The following is a 21,327-nucleotide window of genomic DNA, read 5'->3' as shown; positions in this document are numbered from 1 at the left end:
CCAGCAAGAGATCTGAGGAGATCTTGAGATTGAGACGAGCTGGATTTTGAAAATGATTTTTATTGTAGCCTCGTGATATCATAGAAAGAGAGGGTATTAATTTAAATTTAGATAAAAAAAATTAATGCAAAGTATATATATATATATAAAAGAGGGTATTAATTCTTTAAAAAATAATAAAACAAGGGGCATGCATTGCTTGGCAGGGTGAAAAATACATAAAAATGTATTAATTAATTTTTTAGAAAAGATTTTGAAAATGATTTTTATTGTAGCCTCGTGATGTCATAGAAAGAGAGGGTATTAATTTAAATTTAGATAAAAAAAATTAATGCAAAGTATATATATATATATAAAAGAGGGTATTAATTCTTTAAAAAATAATAAAACAAAGGGGGGCATGCATTTCTTGGCAGAGTAAAAAAATACATAAAAAATGTATTAATTAATTTTTTAGAAAATAATCAAAAATAAAAAAAATAAAAACAAAGGAGGTCCCGCGATGCTGTTTTTTATTGGCGAGGATGACGTGTTTTTCTTTTTGATTTTTTTTAATACTCAATGACATAATTCCTATTTTACGACATAAAAGATGAAGAAAAAACAGAATAAGAAAATATATTTTCTTATTTTATTTTATTTTTTGTTCTGAAAGCACAAATATTGACTCCATCAGCGGTGATTTCCTCTCTCTCAAGGAAGTTCAGCTGAGCTTCATTGACGACCAAGTAATACAATGAAGCAATGGAAAGTGCGTAAATCCTTAGTTCTCATCAGTTAGCTACAACAACATAGCTTGAAATATATATAAACAAGCAAAATCAAATATCCCACTGTTGAATGCAAGACCATCATCCTAGAGATAAAATGTTTCGAAACAACTGATGAGTTGACAGCCAAAAGTTATGGAAAAGTAGCAGCTGATTATTTTTTATGTTTCAGTTCCCAGGCAGAGATCATATCATAAATAACAGAAGTCTTATCCACAGCATCACCAAAGCTCAATCGAAATCTGAGCAATTAAAAGCAGATTTAATTTTCAGAACAGTGGTGCTGATGAGGGTATTCACTGTTGCCACAGATTCCATGTTGAATTCTGCGGAGGATGAGGAATTAGGGCCAGAGACCAGAATTTGGAAGGCTATTGTAAGGAGTGAACCTCCTGAGTTTGACCCAGTATAACTGGTGAAACTAGAGTTGTTCCCTCTCGTGTCCATACGGCCGTCGCCAGATATTACAAAACCTGATGGAAGTATGGGAATGATTGATGAGTCTTCACCGCTTATCGCCACGTTCATGGCTGGAATGCCTACTGGAGCGTATACTACCATTGATACCGAGGAGTCTGTGCAGCTCTCTTGCAGTATCAGCATGTTGTTCTCAGCAGGAATGAAAGGCTGTTTTAATTTGATAGAAAGAAAAAAAAAAATCGGTAAACTTGCGTTGATAAACTTTCTGAGAATGAATCAAGAAATTGTCATATTAGGAATATCAGCTATTTTCTACACACCAGAATAGGAGAGAAAGGATGAGAAATTACGCGAATAATGGATATGCAGTTCCCTGGATCAGCCCCATTGGAAATGTGTGAAATCTCACGCACAGGATTGCCATTCGACAGAATATCCCACTGTTGAAGACAATGGAAGGAAATGCTAATTTTTCCATTTCTGTAAACATCTGAATGTGCAAAACATGTACGTATCTATTGATCACAGAATGAACCATTTGTAAACCTGAGTTCGCGATTTCTCGGCCTTAAAGAAGTTAAACACGTTCTGAGGTGAGAGTGGAAGCCAAAAAGAAGTAGCAGCACTAACAACTGTGCCAATCGGCTGGCCTTGTTCTGCATTCTTACAAATAGCCACCCGAACTCCACTATTGTTCCCTTCAGACAATTGACGGAAATCCAGTTTTCCTGACATACCCAAACTTGAAGAGAAAATCTTCACCATCCTGTGGGCTAGGTTTACTATGCTCTTTCTACCCTCATGGGAAGTGACCACTGAGCAAATGGAAGATGTTAAAGCAGCAATATTGCAAAGATTGGGAATAAGAGAAAAGGAAAGGCCAAAAACTGATTATTGTTACCTCCTCCGAGTTCTCGTGGAGGCACAGCTGTAGAGAAAGCGAGCCTCTCACAAATCCTCTGGAGACTAGCAATCCATCTTTCTGCCCCATAAGCATAACTACCACATATGAGATCTCGGTACAGGCGGTGGGTTTGAATCCTGTCATTCGCTTCCACATGTTCTACCCATATTATCTATCAAAGTTTGAGCAATAAGAAATTAGTCTCGCACGGGATCCAGTAAAATATTGTCAGATAAGTTAAGATATAATGCTATGATAACGATTCCATGCTAAATTAGGCACACAATTTTTGAGTCATCATTGGTAGCTCATGGAGACGCATACAAATGCCTGCTTATGACAGTAAAAGATCATATATGATATTTGCCAGTGATGAAAAAGTTGGTATCATATTAATGAGGTTCTGCAGATATGCTTGATTTAGAATAGTCATGCTCATTTATTGATATGATCATTACACTAAATGCAGCCGTTAATCAAATCGTGTCGTGTTGTGGTAGAAAAAGAGTTCAAATATTCTGTTAAAAAAGGATAGAGATGCTAGGCTCCATTCATTTCATAGTTCATTGATTAACTGACAACTGCGCTTCCTCGTTATTCATCAGAATTGGTATCATTCGATGATTGTAAAGCTCATCAGGAATCAGCCCTAATCTGCTTGATCTAGGACAAGCAGTTCTCAGAAGTGCTGCTTGCTCATTCATTTCAAAATTTCTGATACAGATATGCAGGTACTAATCACCTTGGAACATCCATTAGGCATGTCTTGGATCATGCATCCAGAAGGAAGCCGCCAAGCGCAGGAAGGGGATCCGCTTTCTTTCAAGTAGTCATAAGATACATCTGCTATCACCCATTGCCCAGGTTCAAGTTGCTGACACAGGCGAAGGAAGTAAAATTCCCTAGGCGGAACCAAGGGTGATAGTATGTGCATTTGTTCATACATCTGCATTTAACCTCTTCAAATCAATACATAACTCATGCTTTAACAAAATTTAAGGAATGCTAGGAATAATTAGCAACTTAACATACCATCTGCAACGAACCATGACGGTTCCCTACTGTTCCAGCTTCAAGTACCTGAATTGTTCTTGCTTCGGTGACAATTGTCGGGAAGAGATCCACCCATTTGTTCTGTAAAATCAAAGCATATAGTTAAACTTGTTTCCTCTTTAGCAAAATATTATCTGATTTTACAGGATGGAAACTAACAGCCAATATTGAGCACTAACAGGATCCAAGAACATGTCAACCAAGTCCATTCCAGGCATGGTCACTGTTGCCGAATCCTTGGATGATTCGACACGAGCATTGCAACTTATGAAGTGAGCGGCCCTGGGGTAAATTCTCTCATAAATGAGCCGCTCAAGGACGAATCTTCCATCAGATGGAGACTTGATCCAAAAAGGCTCATTTACTCGCAAAAGTCCTATCAACTCATCCATTGCGCCGGCAGCAGTCTCAGCCATGAGTGCATTTTCCATATCTGGAATTCCTTCAAGTCTATATGCCAAATGACTAATGTCCGATCCTGGATTCCGTTCCAAATCAATGCCAGGGTTTCCCATCCTTTGATTCTGGACAAATGTTGGCAGTTCTCCCTGTGAAGATCCAGCGTCAGACGTCAACAAATCAATCTGTGACTTCGGTTTTCCAATAAACTTGGCAAGAAGGATGGATACTTTTTCATGCTGCACAACAATCATAAGTAATCATCACCAAAACTAAATCCTTAAAACTCTGGAGATAAGAACCTATATGTATCATTAAGAAGTATGAGGTGATATTACAAAAGGACTATTGAAAAAAAAATCCAAACTAGCCTCTTCTCTCAATCTATCATTTTCCTGCCTCAGTTTCTGCAAATTAAGTTGGCATTCTTCTTCTCCGAAAGGGGGGCCTCCACAAGCTGGGCAAATCACGTTTTTCATTGCCTCTCTGATCGCAAGATTTTCACAATGAATCCTCTCATTTTCTGTCCGAAGAACTGAATTATCTGATCGTTCACTTTGCGCCTGCGAGATGGATCAGAAGGTACAAGAGCATTGCTCTATCATTAAGGGGTACAATTTATTCAAACACAGAAGCTTTGACTAAGAAATCACGAGTACCTTTGCCTGCGTCCTTCTGTTTTGAAACCAGAACTTGATCTGTTTAGCCTCCAGGCCTAGTTCCCTACTCAACTGACGCCGCTGTTTTTCATTCGGATGTGGACATTCCTTGAAAAATCTTCGTCAGACCAACAAAAACACAGATTATTTTCAACACACGGAAGATAAAGGGGTGGGGGAAGGAAGGACTTTCTGAAGAAACACCAAATATTCTTACAAGATGCATGTACAAATCCTGACATTTAGTAATTAACTAAGCCAAGTAATTAATTAATTAAGGAAGCAAACAAGCCGAACAACACATTAAGGGCCAAACACATAGGAAAATTGACTTAATCAAGACAGAAATGAATGTATTAACACCGCCACCTATCTGAAATGGGGAAATGATGGAAAAATCCGCTTCCATTCACTGATAAATAAAATAGATCCATTATAGATGTCAAGTGAAATGACTTAGTCCAAAAGCCACTCAACTATGCCTTTGCAAGACTATATATCTATACCAACTACTATTCGAAGGCAAATTAAGCCTAATAAAGCCCTTACCAAAAAGAGTAAACCAAGAGAGAAACACCAGAAAAAAAGAACATGAAAATATATACAAGGATTTGCTCATGAACATCAACAAAAGCCCCGAAGTCGTAAAAAATGGATGGAAAAACTAGAAATCAAACCTATCGTATCTCAAGAACATAAAATATAGTTCTTGATAAGATAAATTCAGTGATAATTTTGTGATACTTTTCAAGCTGCAGAATCTGTTGACAAGTATGGCGATGGTAAGCCTTCTTTCCCTTATTTCCAGAGTTAAAATCTTCATAATGTTCATCACCAGAAGCACCTCCATTGTTTCCCATTTGAAGCTCCATTTTTTTATCCCACTCTCAAAAAATATTATCACTACAACTCAGGCTAGTGATACAATGAGCACTCTGTGATTATAAATCAGATACTTCGCATATATAGCCCAACAATTGGATTCCAAACAAGGACAGAAAATGAACACCAAACCAGCCCTATAAAGAGAGATATCTGATTCTTGGGTTTCTACTGTTTTAGGTATATTATTTTTGTGAAAAACGAAAAAAATCTTCTGGCCATGAACTACATTACACGTTACAGGGAAAAAAGCAATGTGCTGGTCAGCAAAATTCGTGGTTTTCTGAGATATGCTTTGCATGAAAAGCTACCATATATGGGATTGATATGGATACAAATGGCTTGTATCCATAACCTTTTTTAAAAATATATATATTTTTCCAACTCTATCTATTTTAGTTGACCTAAGCACTAGAATTTCATTATTTGTTTTTTTTTTAATGCAGTTTAGAATTATTTTTAAAAATATTTTTAAATTAAAAATACATTCAAATGATGTTTTTCTTTATAATTTTTTTGACATCTATACAAAGATAGAAACCATGATAAATGCTTAATAAAACATTAATTTAATATTTTTTTAAGAGAAAAAATAATTTAAAAAGTAGGTTTAACCATATAAACAACTTGTGTGGTAGATATTATTTTTTAAAAATACATCAAATAATATTTTTTTATTTTTAATTTCAGTATATTAAAATATATCAAAAAAATTTAAAATTTAAAATTTAAAAATACATTGTATAATAAAAACAATACAACCATAATTTCAAATCATGAAGGGGGTTAGCGTGTTTGGAGTTGTGAATATTATGGTTATTTTTTAAAGTGTTTTTTTCGTAGAAAAATATGTTAATAATATTTTTTTATTTTTAAAAATTATTTTTAAGATCAGCACATTAAAATAATTTAAAAATATTAAAAATATATTAATTTAATGTGAAAAAATTTAAATTTTTTTAAAAACATTTTTTAAACACAGTGTTAAAAATTTGATAAATTAAGAAATTGATGATAAATTTTATTTGTTTAATAGGATATCAAAATAGATTACTGAGTATTAAAAATAATCATTGAAATATTTTTTACATGGATTTAAAATTTTCAGTATACATATTTCACCATCGAGACAATTGATTGAATCTCATAAAACCATTTCATAGAAATTATTAATATCTGTATTTTTATAAAGTAAATCAAATTTGAATCTTGAATAATCGACGTTATTCCTACTTTTATAGGATTTTTTTGTGAGTTCTTTAATCTTTTTTAAATGCAAGAGATTGATCATTGAAAAATCAAATGCAGCAGGTTATGGATTGCACAGCCTTCTTGACGGGTTTGGATTTGGAGTAGCACTATTTGTTTTGTCTGTTCAAGATTTTGTGCCATGCTGGCCTTATTTACTGTGCAATGAACACTAGGTAATGCCAATCATTTAACAAATTTAGTATATTGATGTTGGGTTTTATCGTATCCAAATTTATTGAATTTTAATACGTTTCCATAATATTAATGCAACAAATAGGTATTATTAGGTGCTCAAAATGCAACTAGTTTTGTTCTCTAGATAATTATATTTTCCTTGATTTAAACCTTTTAAAAAATTACTATTAATTAAAATTTGAAATGTAAAAGCTTCTAGTTCATTTAATATATATATATATATATATAGTACATATTGCGAGTTAAATTAAAATTTCTTTAAATATAAATTTATTTTATGATTATAAGGAATTATTTAGCAATATTATTATTAAACCTGATCTAATAAGTCAACATTAAAATTTTTAGATTTAATTCATTATTTAATTTGAATTTAAAATTAACTCACACGAAGTATACTTTGATATAATTTATTTGACTTGATAAGTTTTAAAACAATCTAAAATACATATAAAAAACATGTTTTGACTTTTAAAAAATTTAAGGGGATATTATTTTTTAAAATATCGAGATGATAACATATTAAATCGACTCGAATTTTACAACTTAACTTATAAAACTTATGACATGTATCATGGATTTCATTGAGTTTAGTAACTTTATTTTAAAAACAATTATTTTTACTTAATAATATAATAGCAAGAATAGACGTGCAAAATTAAGCAGCAATCAAATACCGTAACATTTATTTGAAATTATGATAATCTCGTAGAAAGCAATTTGAAACAAATTATGAAGACCAATACAAAATCAACTAAATATTAAAGGATAAAATTAAAAAAATATTCATTTGAAAAAAAAATAAAAGATGAAATTTAAAAACAAAAGAAAAGGAAAAAAAAGGGGCCCAACTCAGCAGATCATTCTTGAAATCTCTCAATCTGACTGTTTATTTAGCCCGAGTTTAAAATTAACCAATACGAAAGTTGTCCTGAGTGAATTAGTCGACTTGGCAGGTTCAAAATCAATAAAAAAAACTAATAAAAATATTTTTTTTTATTTTAAAAAATCAAGATAATATTTTTTTAATATTAAAATGAGGACACATATTGGATTGACTTGAGTTTTGTGATTTAACCAGTTAAACTAATGATTTGGATCATGGATTTCATTAGGTTTAATAACTTTTTTAAAAAAATTATTTTTTACTTAATGATATGATAATAAAAATAGATGTTTGTAAAATTAAAAGCTAATTAATTATCAGAATATTTATTTGAGAATGTGATAATTTTATAAAAAGCAAGTCGAAATAAATTTCAAAAATCAATTTAAAATTAATAGAATATTGAAGAATAAATTAAAACAAATTTTAAAAACTAAATAAAAGAAGTAAAAAATGGATGACAAAACTAGAAAAAAAAGTTAGAAGTGTGTGTATTAACTTTTACTTCAAATTGTTTTTTCTAACATTCATATTTTTTGATTTAATATTTTACTTTATAAAATACAATAAAACTTTTGTTTTTTAATGTTAGATAGAGTTCTTTTTATTTTATTTTATGTGGTATTCAGGCTATTATGACACGAAGAATATAAAATATATTCCTTGATAGATAAATTCTTAGTAGCATCTCCCTTCTTTCTTACCATTGCAAGAGCTCTGATCAGGTCTCAGCCCACAGCACAAGATCACCCCACCTGCACCTTCCCTTCATGCATGCAATTCTATCCAACACAAAAAAAAAAAAAAAAAAAAACAAATTCTATCCAACACAAAAAAAAAAAACCTAGCTAGTCGTCCATACATCAACGTTTGGCTATAGTTCTATTAAATAGAATTGAAGTTCAATCATTTCGGTAATTTTATTGTTTTTTTATTGGAAAAACAAAGAATGTGCAAACATTTAGTTTTGGATAATAATTCAAAAGATAAAAATTTATATATTTTATTTTCTTTTAAGGTATTAGTATTATTAAAGTTTTTTAGTTTCTTTTATATAAATAATTACAATAACCTTTTAACTAATAAAATTTAAATATTCTAGATGTCTCTCCATAATTATGATGATATTCTTGATGTTTAAGGATTTTAAATAATAAAAAGCCTCATTATCTTTTGTTTTCAACTGCAGTAAATGGTATCAAATCGCAACTTTTCATGTGGTTTTATGTTGAGCTGTTTGATTGCCATAGCTAGAGGTCGTAGATGACATGTTTATGATGAAGGGTGATTTCTTACGAAGGAAGTCTTGTTCCAAAAACATTACATACAATTAGACATGTTCATGGAGGGGGAGGGGGAGGATGGTTTCTAGATGAGGAGGGTTTGCCCTAAAAACACTATATTCAATAATTGATGATTTGCAAAAGTAGATTGCAGAATTATATTCAATAATTGATGATTGATGATTTGCAAAAGTAGATTGCAGAGTTGCCCGTCTTTTGATGGATTAAGATCTACTAAGATAGTCTACATGTTGATGTGAGAACTCCTATTAGAGCGCAATCGGAGAAGACATTCTCGTATTTGAGATGATTACCACTACAATTTAGATTTTTACTAGAACTCCTATAGATTTCAATTGACTTCACGAGGTAGAAGAAAATATGACCTTTGGTGATCGATAGACGTCTTCATGAGTAACTCAAATATCGGAGAGAATCCAATGCTCCAAAAACTTAAGGATTCCTCCGCAAAGTTTGTTCACGGAGAATAAGTCAGGGTCTAAAATCAGATCAAAAGACGTAGTCCATGTACAACAGGTGATTATTCTTGTGCTACCCCTTATTGATCCTGAGGAACAGAGAAGGCTAGGTTAGCCGAAAGATGGTTATCAGTTCATGTACGCATGATATCTCTATTTTTTCAGGGTAAGAAGAGATAAAAAAAATGCTTCAAGCCAATGTTTGAGTACCAAGCATTATAACACTGAAATAACCCATGTTATACTTCCAAAAAAAGCTCGAAGGATCTTTAATAAAAAGGTACTTGTATCCGAAACGTTGAATTTTTTTTATCAACATATGTTAAATCAATTTATAATATTTATTTTGATAATAATTTTAATGTTAATTATGATATAAATAATGATAATAATAGCAACAATAATATTATCAATGACAAACTAAAAGTTTGAGGGTAAAGATAGCACAAAAATACTCAACAAAATAAAATTATTGATTTAGGTTTTGTTGATCATTTTAATTATAATTTTTTTATTATCATAATATATATATTTGTTCAAGAATTATATGGATATAACATATGTTTATAAAAGAAAACTCAACTTTGCAATTCATTACTCTAAAAACCTATAAAAGATAAATAGTTTTTTAATGTTTCTCATATATAATTTAACATGAAGGGACTGGGGCTGATATTTAAAATTTATTATACCCATGAAGCAAGGAAAAAAAAAGCTATTAAAGTCTTGATTAGACAATACAAGATTGAAACAAGAATAAATTAAACTTGATGACAAGCTTTTTTTTTCTTACTCAATTTAGGAATTTTATTTAGTATTATTAGGATTTTCTAATTTTTTTATCTAAAGAAAATGATTTTATTCAGTATTATTAATTTTTTTTATATTTTTTTGAAAAGTATTTTTGATATCTCCCTATGATTATAAGATTCTTCATGAAGTTTTTTTTTTATTTTTTTGAAAAATTATTTTTAATATCTCCCTATGATTATAAGATTCTTCATATTAAGATATTTGTTTTAAAATGCATCATTATTTCATCAATAATTATTTAGAATTGATTCAATGATAAAGAAAAAAAAAAAGAGACGTGAACTAAGTGGGCTTCTCACGGTAGACGTGGGAAAAAAATATGCATAGTTTGGATAAGCTGCAAAAGAAGACAAGGATTTATTTATTTATTGGAACAAAAGATATTTAATTTGATTTTTATTCGTGACTCAGACATATCCTCCAATACATCTCACCTGAGAGTCCAATTTTTCGGATGGGGGCTTTGTCATCGTGTTAGGTGGAATAGCCTGGTAGGCCTGCACCACCCAAACAATACTGCCCATCATTAACACTATTATTACAATATGGTACCATGCTTTCTAATAATAATAATAATAATAAGAAAGAACCTCATCTATTTCTTTATTTCGTAGCTTAAAATGTTTGATTTCTTCTCTCTTTATTTTTATTTTTTGTTTTATAATCTTGGATTTAATCCTTAATTTGGAATTCTTAATCCCATTATTATGTGCATGGATATGTTTTCTTCATTTCTTGATATCCAATAGCTTTACCAACGTAAAGTTTCAAGCTCTTCCTTTTAATGTATTATTAAGATTGCTAGAAAATAAGACTTATTTCTAATAAATGTATAAGCTATTGTAAAAAAAATGATATTCATATTATTAATTTATTTTTTTGGCATAATGGACCACGTTGCCGTTCAAATATAAAATCTCTATTAACTTTTTTTAATCTTTATAAACATTATTCTTTTCACTATCTCAAGCTAGTTCAAAAAGATTGTGGTTTTGGGTTTTGTTTGGTCTAATAATGATGAGGAATTTACAGGACGAATTAGTTCAATTCACACGTGAAAAGTAGAAGAAGATCTTGATTTCGTGGAAAATATCAAGACGTGATTTTTTTTTATTAAGATTTGAGTTATAAAAAAAAATTCGGTTAAAAAATAGCTGTAATATTATTTTCTTGTGTTAATATACAATTTTAATCCAAAATTTTTTTTTTCAAATCTTTTACTTTGCCAAAAAGTACAAATTAGTTAAATATTTATAGTGTTCTGTAACATAAAATACAAATATATTTAATTGTTGAGATAGAGATAAAAATGTATATAAAAAATTTGTCATGAGATGATTTTAAAATGAAAGACACTTTTTTATTTTTTTTATCTCTTCTATATAATTTAATTTAACACGGAATAATGAACAAAAAAAAATATTAAAGCAAGAAAGAAATAACTTTTTTTATAAAAAAGTTAAAAATTAAAAGTAAAAAAAAACTAGGAAGAAAAGAGAATTCAAGAAAAAATTTTTTTTGTCATTTTCAACCTAGAAATTTTCACAAGTCCTCATAGATTATATAATTGTAAGAATAATTAAAAACTCAAAGTTCTTATATCAAAGTTAATGCCAAACAATGAATAAAAAATAAAAGTAGGAAAAAAGAGCTTAAAATAAACTAAGAATTAAAAGAAAAGAAGAAAAAAAACCAAAAAAAAAAGAATTAAAAAAGAAATTTTTTTTTTCTCTGAATCAATTGTTTCTAATGATCATTTTAAAGACTTTCACAAGCCCTAATAAGTCATTTAATTATAAAAATAATTAAAAATTCAAAGCTTTGATATCAAAGTTAATGCCAAACAATGAATAAAAAATAAAAGTAGGAAAAAAGAGCTTAAAATAAACTAAGAATTAAAAGAAAAGAAAAAAAAACCAAAAAAAAAGAATTAAAAAAGAAATTTTTTTTTTCTCTGAATCAATTGTTTCTAATGATCATTTTAAAGACTTTCACAAGCCCTAATAAGTCATTTAATTATAAAAATAATTAAAAATTCAAAGCTTTGATATCAAAGTTAATGCAAAAAAAAAAAATTAAAACAAGAAAGAAAGAAGATTTTTTTAAAATAAGAATTAAAAGTATAGAAAAAAAACCAAGAACAAAAAATCAAAAAAAAAATCTATCATTTTTTTCAATGATATAATAACGAAACAATTCTCGAGCATGGGTATTAGATAGATGGTGTTGCTATCATATAATCTGATCCTCAAACTGACAAAACAAAAAGAAAAAAGAATTTATGTTTGCCATAATTGTCATATCGTTGTCACCTTTTGTTTCTGTGCTCCAAGACTTTATTTAGTTTCCACTCCCACCTACCACGAGACATGAAATTTAGAACAAAGTAAACGGTGCTCGATAGAAATGACATCGGGAGGTTGAAAAATTCAACTCAAGATGGTCAAAAAAATCAATTAATAAGATAATTTACCAAGAATAATTATGATAATTGAATTACAAAAACATTATAAAACCAAAGACAAAAAGGTTTTATCTTCCATTCAACGTTATTGATGTCTATTATGAGCACATTAGCCGGCGATGATAATGCTTGTATTATCTTAGACACATAATTTATAATGTACCTTTTGATTTTAATAACTAATAAATATGAAAGTGAGATCATAGGGTTCTTCATGAGCAACACATAGGAAGTAGTTGATTGTTTTTCATTCTTGGATCAAATCTTATACATTGAAGAAGAAATAATGAATCTTTAGCAAATAATTTATATTGTGTGAATGAATAAGAGAAATTGATTTATATTAATATTTGATCCATTTTAATTCAAAATAATAATGTAAAAACATATTATAATTATTTAAGTTGTGGAATAATTTGTTTCCCGAACATATTTATTACATCAATGAATATTATAGCTATTATGAACTTGGCTAATTAATTTACCCCGTAGCTTATATTAGGTTTAAAAAAAATTGTTTGAAAGTAGATGATACAATATGACTTAATTATACAGTTAAAACTGATTTTTTTAATATAAATAATATTTTTTAATTTAAAAAATTAAAACAATATTATTTTTATTAACTGAAAAATCTAATTTAACCTGATCCGTGACTTCAGTTTAATACATTGAAGATATCTATTTTTTATCCTTAAAAAAAACAAAAACAAAAACAAAAAGAAGCCTCACATAGAATAATATTTTGCCTGCCATATTGGTGGAGAACGTTAGGTTGGCCAAATGTGTAATTCAAACAAAATACAAGGTCAAAGTGTTTAGGAGGACAAAACACTCCCCAGTTGAAGATACCTTAAACCAGTTCCTCCTTCCTCTTGTCATTGCTCTGCTCTCCGTCTCGTTTTCCTTCTCTGCTCAATTTAAGGGAGGAGAAAGAAAGATAGAAAGACAACATAAAAGTTTCAATCTTTAAAGCTCTGAGCTTCCTTAAAAACCAAGACAACATAAAAATGGCTTTCGAAAAGATCAAGGTTGCTAACCCCATCGTTGAAATGGATGGTAAGTCCTTTGTTTCTTTGCTCATTTGACGATCAAATCAGTTTTATCTGTTTTTTTTTTGTTCTTGACGAGTGAAAGTCTAGATTTGGATTGGTTGTTAGTGATTTAGTAGTGTTATGAAGTGAGCATCCTTGCTTTTGGAGATTCATGAAAGTTTGGATCTTTAAGTTTCTTTGTCCGAAAAAAGTTGGTGGGGGCATGGCTAGGATCTGATGTTGAATCTGGGTTTGATTGATCTCTGTATTTGAGATCTAGGTTTTACTGGAATCTTCATTTGTTGATCACAAAGACAGTCCTTTTCTTTCTGTGTTCTCATGCTGTGCTTGTTTGTTATTGTGATGACACAGGAGATGAAATGACCAGAGTTTTCTGGCAATCAATAAAGGAAAAGGTGATTTTAGTATTTGTTTGTACATTTATGATCTTGGATTGCTGGTTGGTGAAGGTTTGAGTTAATTGATTTAATTTGTAATGCTGCTTTTGTTGTGATGATGACAGCTTATTTTCCCATTTTTGGATTTGGATATCAAGTACTTTGACCTTGGCCTTCCTCATCGCGATGCCACTGATGATAAAGTCACTATTGAAAGCGCAGAAGCTACTCTTAAGTGAGTGTTTTGGACATTTCTATATAAATTCCTTCAGATCAAAAAATGTTATGTTTAAGCTCCTAACATTGATCGATCCTTCTTTTCACATTCATGAGTATTTTGGTGTACATAATAGGTTATTAGTATTAAACTATTGAAGGTTTGACATGGCTCTGATCGTATTGGGGCCTAATTTTATTAAAACTCAACTCTATCTAGGTACAATGTAGCAATCAAGTGTGCAACTATTACTCCAGGTATGCATTCATTTCTCTTGGGGTGAACGTAATGAATATTAGGCTCATATGGAAATATTTTTTTCCGAAAATATCCATACACAAATCTTATATTCAATTTGCAATTGACAGATGAAGCTCGTGTCAAGGAGTTTAAATTGAAGCAGATGTGGAAGAGTCCAAACGGAACAATTAGGAACATTTTGAACGGTCAGTGGAGTTGCACTTGAGGCAGGCTATGTGTCTATGTAAAAATTCCTTCGTATTTTGCTCCAATAACATCATTGTTTTCTGCAGGTACTGTCTTCAGAGAACCAATTATTTGCAAAAACATTCCCCGCCTTGTCCCAGGTATTTCCATTTTCTTAATATAGCAGCTGAACACTTTCTGTGGTGGACTGGGCTTTAATGATTTTTGCTGTTCTCAGGTTGGACAAAGGCAATTTGCATCGGAAGACATGCTTTTGGTGATCAATATCGGGCAACTGATGCAGTCATCAAAGGAGCTGGCAAACTCAAGCTAGTGTTTGGTAAGCTTTTTTATCGACTCAGCTTTTCTTCAGAATTGTACTGATTAATTTCCCATTTGTTGGTCTTTTCTCATTTCTCATTTATCTTTCAATCTGCAGTGCCAGAAGGACAGGATGAGAAGACAGAGTTGGAGGTCTACAACTTTACAGGTGCTGGTGGGGTGGCATTGGCCATGTATAACACTGATGAGGTACGGCTCTGCAAATTCTCTAATGATTGTCATGACTGAAATGCAGAAAAACTAATTTTCTTTTTTATTCTTGAACCTGAAATGCAGTCCATCCGTTCTTTTGCTGAAGCTTCTATGAACACTGCTTACCAAAAGAAGTGGCCACTTTATCTCAGCACAAAAAATACTATCCTTAAGAAGTACGATGGAAGGTATGGCACTTTCATCACTAGTATACCTTTTAGAACTTTATACTTGGCTTTCTTGAACCTACCTGCATTATCATTTGGTTATTTAGCTGATATATCATCGAGTTTTTGTTCTATTAAATGAAGATTCAAGGATATCTTTCAAGAAGTCTATGAGGCTAACTGGAAATCAAAGTACGAGGCTGCAGGAATATGGTGAGCGACCTAGTGTCTTATGCTTGAAATGATGTTTTTTTTGGCTGCATTTGTATTTATTAATAACTCGGATGGTTGAATTGTAAGGTATGAACACCGACTCATTGATGATATGGTTGCATATGCTCTCAAGAGTGAAGGAGGTTATGTATGGGCATGCAAAAACTATGATGGGGATGTGCAGAGTGATTTCTTGGCACAAGGTATGTGAAACACTGTTAACACCTGGAATATTCATCGCACCAAAACTTTCACAGTGTGCTTATCTTATCCATCAGAATTTGGATTGAATTTGGCTGCTATATTAATTATTCATCCTGGTAGCATTTGGTTCTGGGCATGGAGTTCAGTGCTGATATCTGGCTGTATTTTTACAGGTTTCGGATCTCTTGGCTTGATGACCTCTGTATTGGTATGATTGTAGACCTACTTTCTTGTATTATTTTTTCAGTTGCCGATTGTTTCATTTTTGATAGTTGTCTCTGTCCCTCTGTGTTCTCCCTGTACTCCTGCAGCAGAGTAATGCTCTTTCTTTTAATGAAACTGTCTTCCTTTTCTCTGTTTAAACTACTTTTTACATGCATAAAGCATTGGTCGAAGCAGTTTTTAAGCATTGTTAATTTTCACATGCAACAGTTAATAACGTGTTCAAAGTGTATGATCTAACTAATGTTTAGTTACAAGAAATAGGTTATTGCTAGTGTGGGAGGGAGTGATTTGCACAGAGAAATTGCAGTAACATCTAAGAGATTAACATATTGTTTGCGCTCATCTTTGACTTTGTTGAAAGTTGTATGTTTCAGGTATGCCCTGATGGAAAGACCATAGAGGCCGAGGCAGCCCATGGTACAGTTACTCGGCATTACAGGGTTCACCAGAAAGGTGGTGAAACCAGCACAAACAGTATTGCCTCTATTTTTGCTTGGTCAAGAGGACTTGCCCACAGGTATATATTTATGATTTTGCAAATCTATACTATTGGTCTTGAAGCATCTAAGCATGCTGGAAGCAGTGGTCAAGAATTGAAACGTATTTTTCTTTTGTCCAGGGCTAAGTTGGATGATAATGCTAAACTCTTGGATTTCACTGAGAAACTAGAGGCAGCTTGCGTTGGAGCTGTGGAGTCTGGCAAGATGACCAAGGATCTCGCATTGCTTATCCATGGATCTAAGTAAGCACCATCATTATAAAAGTGCTTTCTGAATGTTATCAATGTCCATTCTCTACTTTATATGATGTTTACGTGTATAATATTCTTCTTGTGTGTGATGCAGGGTTAGCAGGGACCAGTACCTCAACACCGAAGAGTTCATTGATGCTGTGGCCAAGGAGCTGAAAGCCAGGCTTTCTGTCAAGGCATAATTGTATGTGATATTCACCAACTTGGCTTGACAGTAGAATGATTTTAACGCTGTGGTTTCTTCATTGCCCTTAATGCTCATCAAGCTGGAGTGTCTTTGCTAAAAAAGGATAATGAACATAGGCTCGTTGGAATAATTAATTTTGTCATCAACTTGAGTGCTGCCAAATCTCTAGTTGCCAGAGAACATCAGATTTTAGCTTCCTGTTCTTTAGGAGGTGTAATGCAAAAGTTATGTCATAACCTACCGCACCTCACAAACTTTCACCGTAGTTTACTGTAACTCATGGATGCAATCCGACCTCAGCTGAGAAGTGGATATTAGTATCTCCCTGACAAGTAAAGTGTTAGCAAGAGTTGCTGCATTTCATGTTTATTCTTTGACTTTTCAATGATTTAGGACGCTTTGGTGTTGTGTACAGGACTTGGTAGGCAAAGTGAGCAGTGAAGTAAAGCTTGATTCGAGCTTCTTATCGGAAACAAATAAAGGAGAGGAGAAAGAAGGAAGAAAGGGGATGATTAGAGAATTCATGAATTTAATCAACTCAGCTTTATTTTTCCTCTCATCGATCTCTTGTTTGATTCAGCTTCATATCATTTCAATTTGACTCTTTTTTGCCAGCAACTTACTATAACGTGTTTTTGATCCTATTCTCTGCTTACTTGCGTTTAGGGCTGCTTTTTTCTTCTTGATCTCTCGGAAGGAAAACAAGAAAAGGACACTCATGGCCAATATGCTGTGGACGAAAGGACAATTAAAATTAAATAAGAATTGTTATATAAGGACGCTCATGGCCAATATGCTGTGGACGAAAGTACAGAATTAAAATTAAATAAGAATTGTTATATAACCCCACTTTATATTTTTGTTATTAAATAAATGATTTTGATGTGGTTTGTTTCTTTACTAGGGTTACAATTCCTCAATTAAATCTCTAATCAAACTAAGAAACTTGAAAAATAAAGAAAAAACAATAAGATTTTAAGCAAAACTTGAAAAATAGTATATTAATCTCAAATCAAAATAAAAAAATTCTAAATAAATTCGGAAATGTAGCAAATTTTAAATTATAATCTTTTAGTTTAATTTGAAGGCTTTTATAATCTTTGATGGATATAAAATCTTAGTTGAAGAACACATTCGCAGGAGAAGGGCACTCCGACACTGGAGTGAAGGAGATGGTTGTTTTTAATTTTTTTTTAAAATATGTTAAAATAAATTTTTGAATAGTTGTTTTTTAAAGTTTTTGATTTAAAAATATATTAAAATAATGTATTTTTAATTATTTTAATATTATCATATTAAAATAATTTAAAAATATATAAAAAATTAATTTAAAATAAAAAAATTAATTTTTTTAAAATATAAAAATAAATAAGACATAAGAGTTGACTATCATTTATATTTCATGATTTTTTTAAACTGATAAATTATTCCTTTTGTCATCTCTCTTGTCCATAGTGTTGTGCTATTCAACAGTGTTTGACATAATTTATTTTATTTTTAAATATTTAAAAATGTGTTTTTGGCTTGAAAAAAATTAAGTTGATATTATTAAGTTAATTTGATTAATTAATTTATTTTTGTTATTTCACTATTTTTTTCAATTTAATTTTTCAATATTAAATTAATTTAAAATTAAACTATATAATTTTTTATTTGTTTTTTATGTGATTATTATAATCACATGACTAAAGTTATATGTTAGAATGGTTAACTCAATTTTTTTTTTGGTATTGAATTGATTAAAAAATATAATTTATAATTTTTTTATGTTTATATTCTACAAAGTTATCTTAGTTTTATAACTTGGATTATCAGCTTGATTGGTTGATTTAGATGGTTTTTTATATTTTTAATTTTATTCTTTAACATTGAGTTGATCGAGAATTAAATTTTATAATTTATTTTCTATGAAATTATTTTAATTTTATAATCTAAGTTTTACATGTTAATTCAAGTTATGTTAATTTATTTTTCTAATTGAATTTTTTTTAATTTTATTATTTATTAGATTATTTAAGATGAGTTTTTATATATAAAATAATTAAAATTATATTATTTTAGTTTCTACAAAATCAATGTTTGAAACGTAATTATCTTAAGGCTTAGAGGAAGAAACATGAACTATTTGGCGACAATACTATCTTTTAAGTGTTTGTATTCAGGTCTGTGGAAACTCATGAATGAGTCATTGCTGTAGGTTTGAAATTCTTAATGACTGTTGTATCATTGAAACATAAGGTTGGTTTTTTTCTTTTAATATCCAAAGCCAGGATTATGCTGTTTTCAATCTCTGTGAATATAAATCCCAAATGAAAAAAAAAAATCAGTATTTAGAAGGACAAGTTTATATGTTAAGCATAAATATTTAGATGATCACACACAATATTCAAAAAAGTTAAGTTAAATACAATATCTAGATGATCACACACAGTATTTCACATAAAACTGAGTGGCAGCCATCGGGAGCAACTCCAGGAATATCGTAAAAATTAGAACACGGCATAGGAACGAGAAACATGGCAGCAACAAACAATGAAAAACCATGGAAATCACCAGCAGGAACTACGAGAGCAGCAACATGGAACAAATTGAAGTCCCCGAATAACCATCAGCAGAAACCCTGTGAAAGCTGGGGAAAAAATCAGACAAACATAGAATTTAATAATGATTTAGCAAGTCAGATTTTCTGAATGAATTAGTTAACTTTTAATTACGATGTAATATCGTGATATACTCTGTCTTGTTCTTCTGCCCTGGCAAAGCTGATAGAGTTCCATTTGAGATCAACTCGCGGACATGACACAAGCCAACATGTTCCAAGTCGTCGTTTGGATTTGATGATTGTATGAGTCCATGTGCCATCCGAGATTGCACCAGCAAGAGATCCAGGAACTTGGGTTCCCTGTAAATAGAAGTTGACATAGCATTATAACTGCTTAGGTTCTTTAAAATGCAGACTGCAGCCTTCAGCCTTCACCACAGGGCCTTGGACAGGAGTTGGAACTGTCTGTGATCTGTTTATAATATTGCATGAAGAATAATCATCCATTCATCATTAAGTATTAGAGCAAGCATGAGGTGATAAAAACCAACTGTTCATCAATTTATTCATCATTAAGTATTAGAGCAAGCATGAGGTGATAAAAACCAACTGTTCATCAATTTATCAATGGCAAAAAATCACAAACAACTAGCAAAGAAAACAAAAGAAGGAGAAATTAAACAAGGCAGACACATCGAGCCTCAAGATGATCTTTGCTAGCAACTAACTATTGTAGAAGATCTTAGCCGACAGGAACCTCACTGCAAGAAACTAAACCAAAGGTCAACAGTGAGAGAGAAAATTCCGTAACTAGCAAAAGAACTGAACGACAACATCATGAACAAATCCAGAAATATTGTAAGCAATTAGGCAAGTAAATCACCAGCAGTGATTACGAGAAAAGCACACAGAGAATGGAAATTAATCCCCAGCAAACATTCTTCTTCTTTATTTGAAAAAGCTAGAGTATCAGCAACAACATCGAACAAATTGAAGTCCCTGGATAACCATCAGCATTAACCCCATTAGAACTTAAACGATGAAAGAAATTGAAGAATCGAATAAAACGTGAAACCGAACATGATAATATTAAATCTCATAATTTGTACCTGATTAGATGTGTCTTCAATAGTCATCAACATCAACTTCAAGGATATGAGTGATCTTGGGCCAATCTTCTCCCGTTTCCCTTTGGCACCTTTTGCTCAACGTCGGACAATCTACAATTTGAAGATTTTGAAGTTTCTTTAAATTACCTATGCAATCTGGCAATTCTTTAGTGTTTGGACAACCTTTGATTATAAGTTTTCGTAAAGAGTCCGTATGATTGAACACTCATTTTGTGACAAGGATGATGCAAGATCATGCATTTTAAAGGAAACAACAAACATCTCATCCACATAATCCTGGAAGAAACATGTTGAGAACAACTCGCGCTCATAACGCAAGTAAAATCTTCCGAGTTCTCATTTGGATGATGATTGAATTAGTCCACGTGTCATCCAATATTGCACCAATACGAGATCCATGAAATTATAACCTTTTGGAAAAACCGAACAACATAGAAAACATCTTTTCAAGTGAGTAGGCAGTCTTTGATAGCTTATTTTCAGGGCAGGTAAAATACCATCTCCCTTCTTCTTCCCACTTCTCACTGTCTCTCACCGATCCCCACTCTTTTTCATCAGTCTTACCATACATTTGAGTCCCCAAGTTAATCACTGCCAGAGGAACTTGCTTGCATTTTGCTACTATTTCTTTCCCAATCTCAACCAAATTTGGATGGAACTCCATTTGCCTTTCCTTAAATGCACACCTGCAAAACAACGACAGACAGTCTCTTGACCAAGAAGACTTAAGTTGGATGCAGCAACAGTACCCATAATCTCAGCAACACGTTCACTACTAGTGGTTACTATAATTTTACTTCCACCAGCACCTTTTGATAACAATGGCTTCAACAACAACCAT

The 21,327-nt window shown here is 31.3% G+C and overlaps 3 protein-coding genes across 4 annotated transcripts; 1 reads left to right on the top strand and 2 right to left on the bottom strand.

The window, feature by feature from the left end:
• Positions 1-902: 902 nt before the first annotated feature.
• On the bottom strand, positions 903-5,116 carry LOC105135289 (homeobox-leucine zipper protein HDG11-like). Its single transcript, XM_011040111.1, has 10 exons — positions 4,950-5,116; positions 4,206-4,323; positions 3,918-4,109; positions 3,327-3,785; positions 3,127-3,228; positions 2,837-3,040; positions 2,092-2,266; positions 1,737-2,005; positions 1,541-1,630; positions 903-1,397 (listed from the first exon to the last, which is right to left on the bottom strand). The coding sequence occupies exons 1-10, from the start codon at positions 5,075-5,077 to the stop codon at positions 1,002-1,004; spliced, it is 2,133 nt and encodes a 710-aa protein (XP_011038413.1). The 5' UTR covers positions 5,078-5,116; the 3' UTR covers positions 903-1,001.
• Positions 5,117-13,309: 8,193 nt separating this feature from the next.
• On the top strand, positions 13,310-17,674 carry LOC105135288 (isocitrate dehydrogenase [NADP]-like). Of its 2 annotated transcripts, XM_011040109.1 has the most exons (17): positions 13,310-13,517; positions 13,865-13,908; positions 14,016-14,125; positions 14,327-14,364; positions 14,476-14,553; positions 14,641-14,694; positions 14,772-14,873; positions 14,973-15,064; positions 15,152-15,255; positions 15,379-15,447; positions 15,535-15,650; positions 15,825-15,859; positions 16,251-16,393; positions 16,496-16,618; positions 16,722-16,789; positions 17,230-17,525; positions 17,592-17,674. In XM_011040109.1, the coding sequence occupies exons 1-16, from the start codon at positions 13,469-13,471 to the stop codon at positions 17,253-17,255; spliced, it is 1,251 nt and encodes a 416-aa protein (XP_011038411.1). In that variant the 5' UTR covers positions 13,310-13,468; the 3' UTR covers positions 17,256-17,525; positions 17,592-17,674. The 2 variants fall into 2 exon arrangements, with proteins under 2 accessions (XP_011038411.1, XP_011038412.1); XM_011040110.1 differs by lacking the exon at positions 17,592-17,674 and having other exon boundaries at positions 16,722-16,811; positions 17,230-17,455.
• Positions 17,675-19,376: 1,702 nt separating this feature from the next.
• On the bottom strand, positions 19,377-21,327 carry LOC105135313 (uncharacterized). The gene is made up of 4 exons (XM_011040131.1): positions 21,296-21,327; positions 20,984-21,172; positions 19,549-19,716; positions 19,377-19,434 (listed from the first exon to the last, which is right to left on the bottom strand). The coding sequence occupies exons 1-4, from the start codon at positions 21,325-21,327 to the stop codon at positions 19,377-19,379; spliced, it is 447 nt and encodes a 148-aa protein (XP_011038433.1).

Source organism: Populus euphratica, unplaced genomic scaffold, assembly GCF_000495115.2.
Source record: "Populus euphratica unplaced genomic scaffold, PopEup_1.0 scaffold72.1, whole genome shotgun sequence".
Taxonomy (NCBI): domain Eukaryota; kingdom Viridiplantae; phylum Streptophyta; class Magnoliopsida; order Malpighiales; family Salicaceae; genus Populus; species Populus euphratica.
This window is presented reverse-complemented; position numbering and strand designations above follow the sequence as displayed.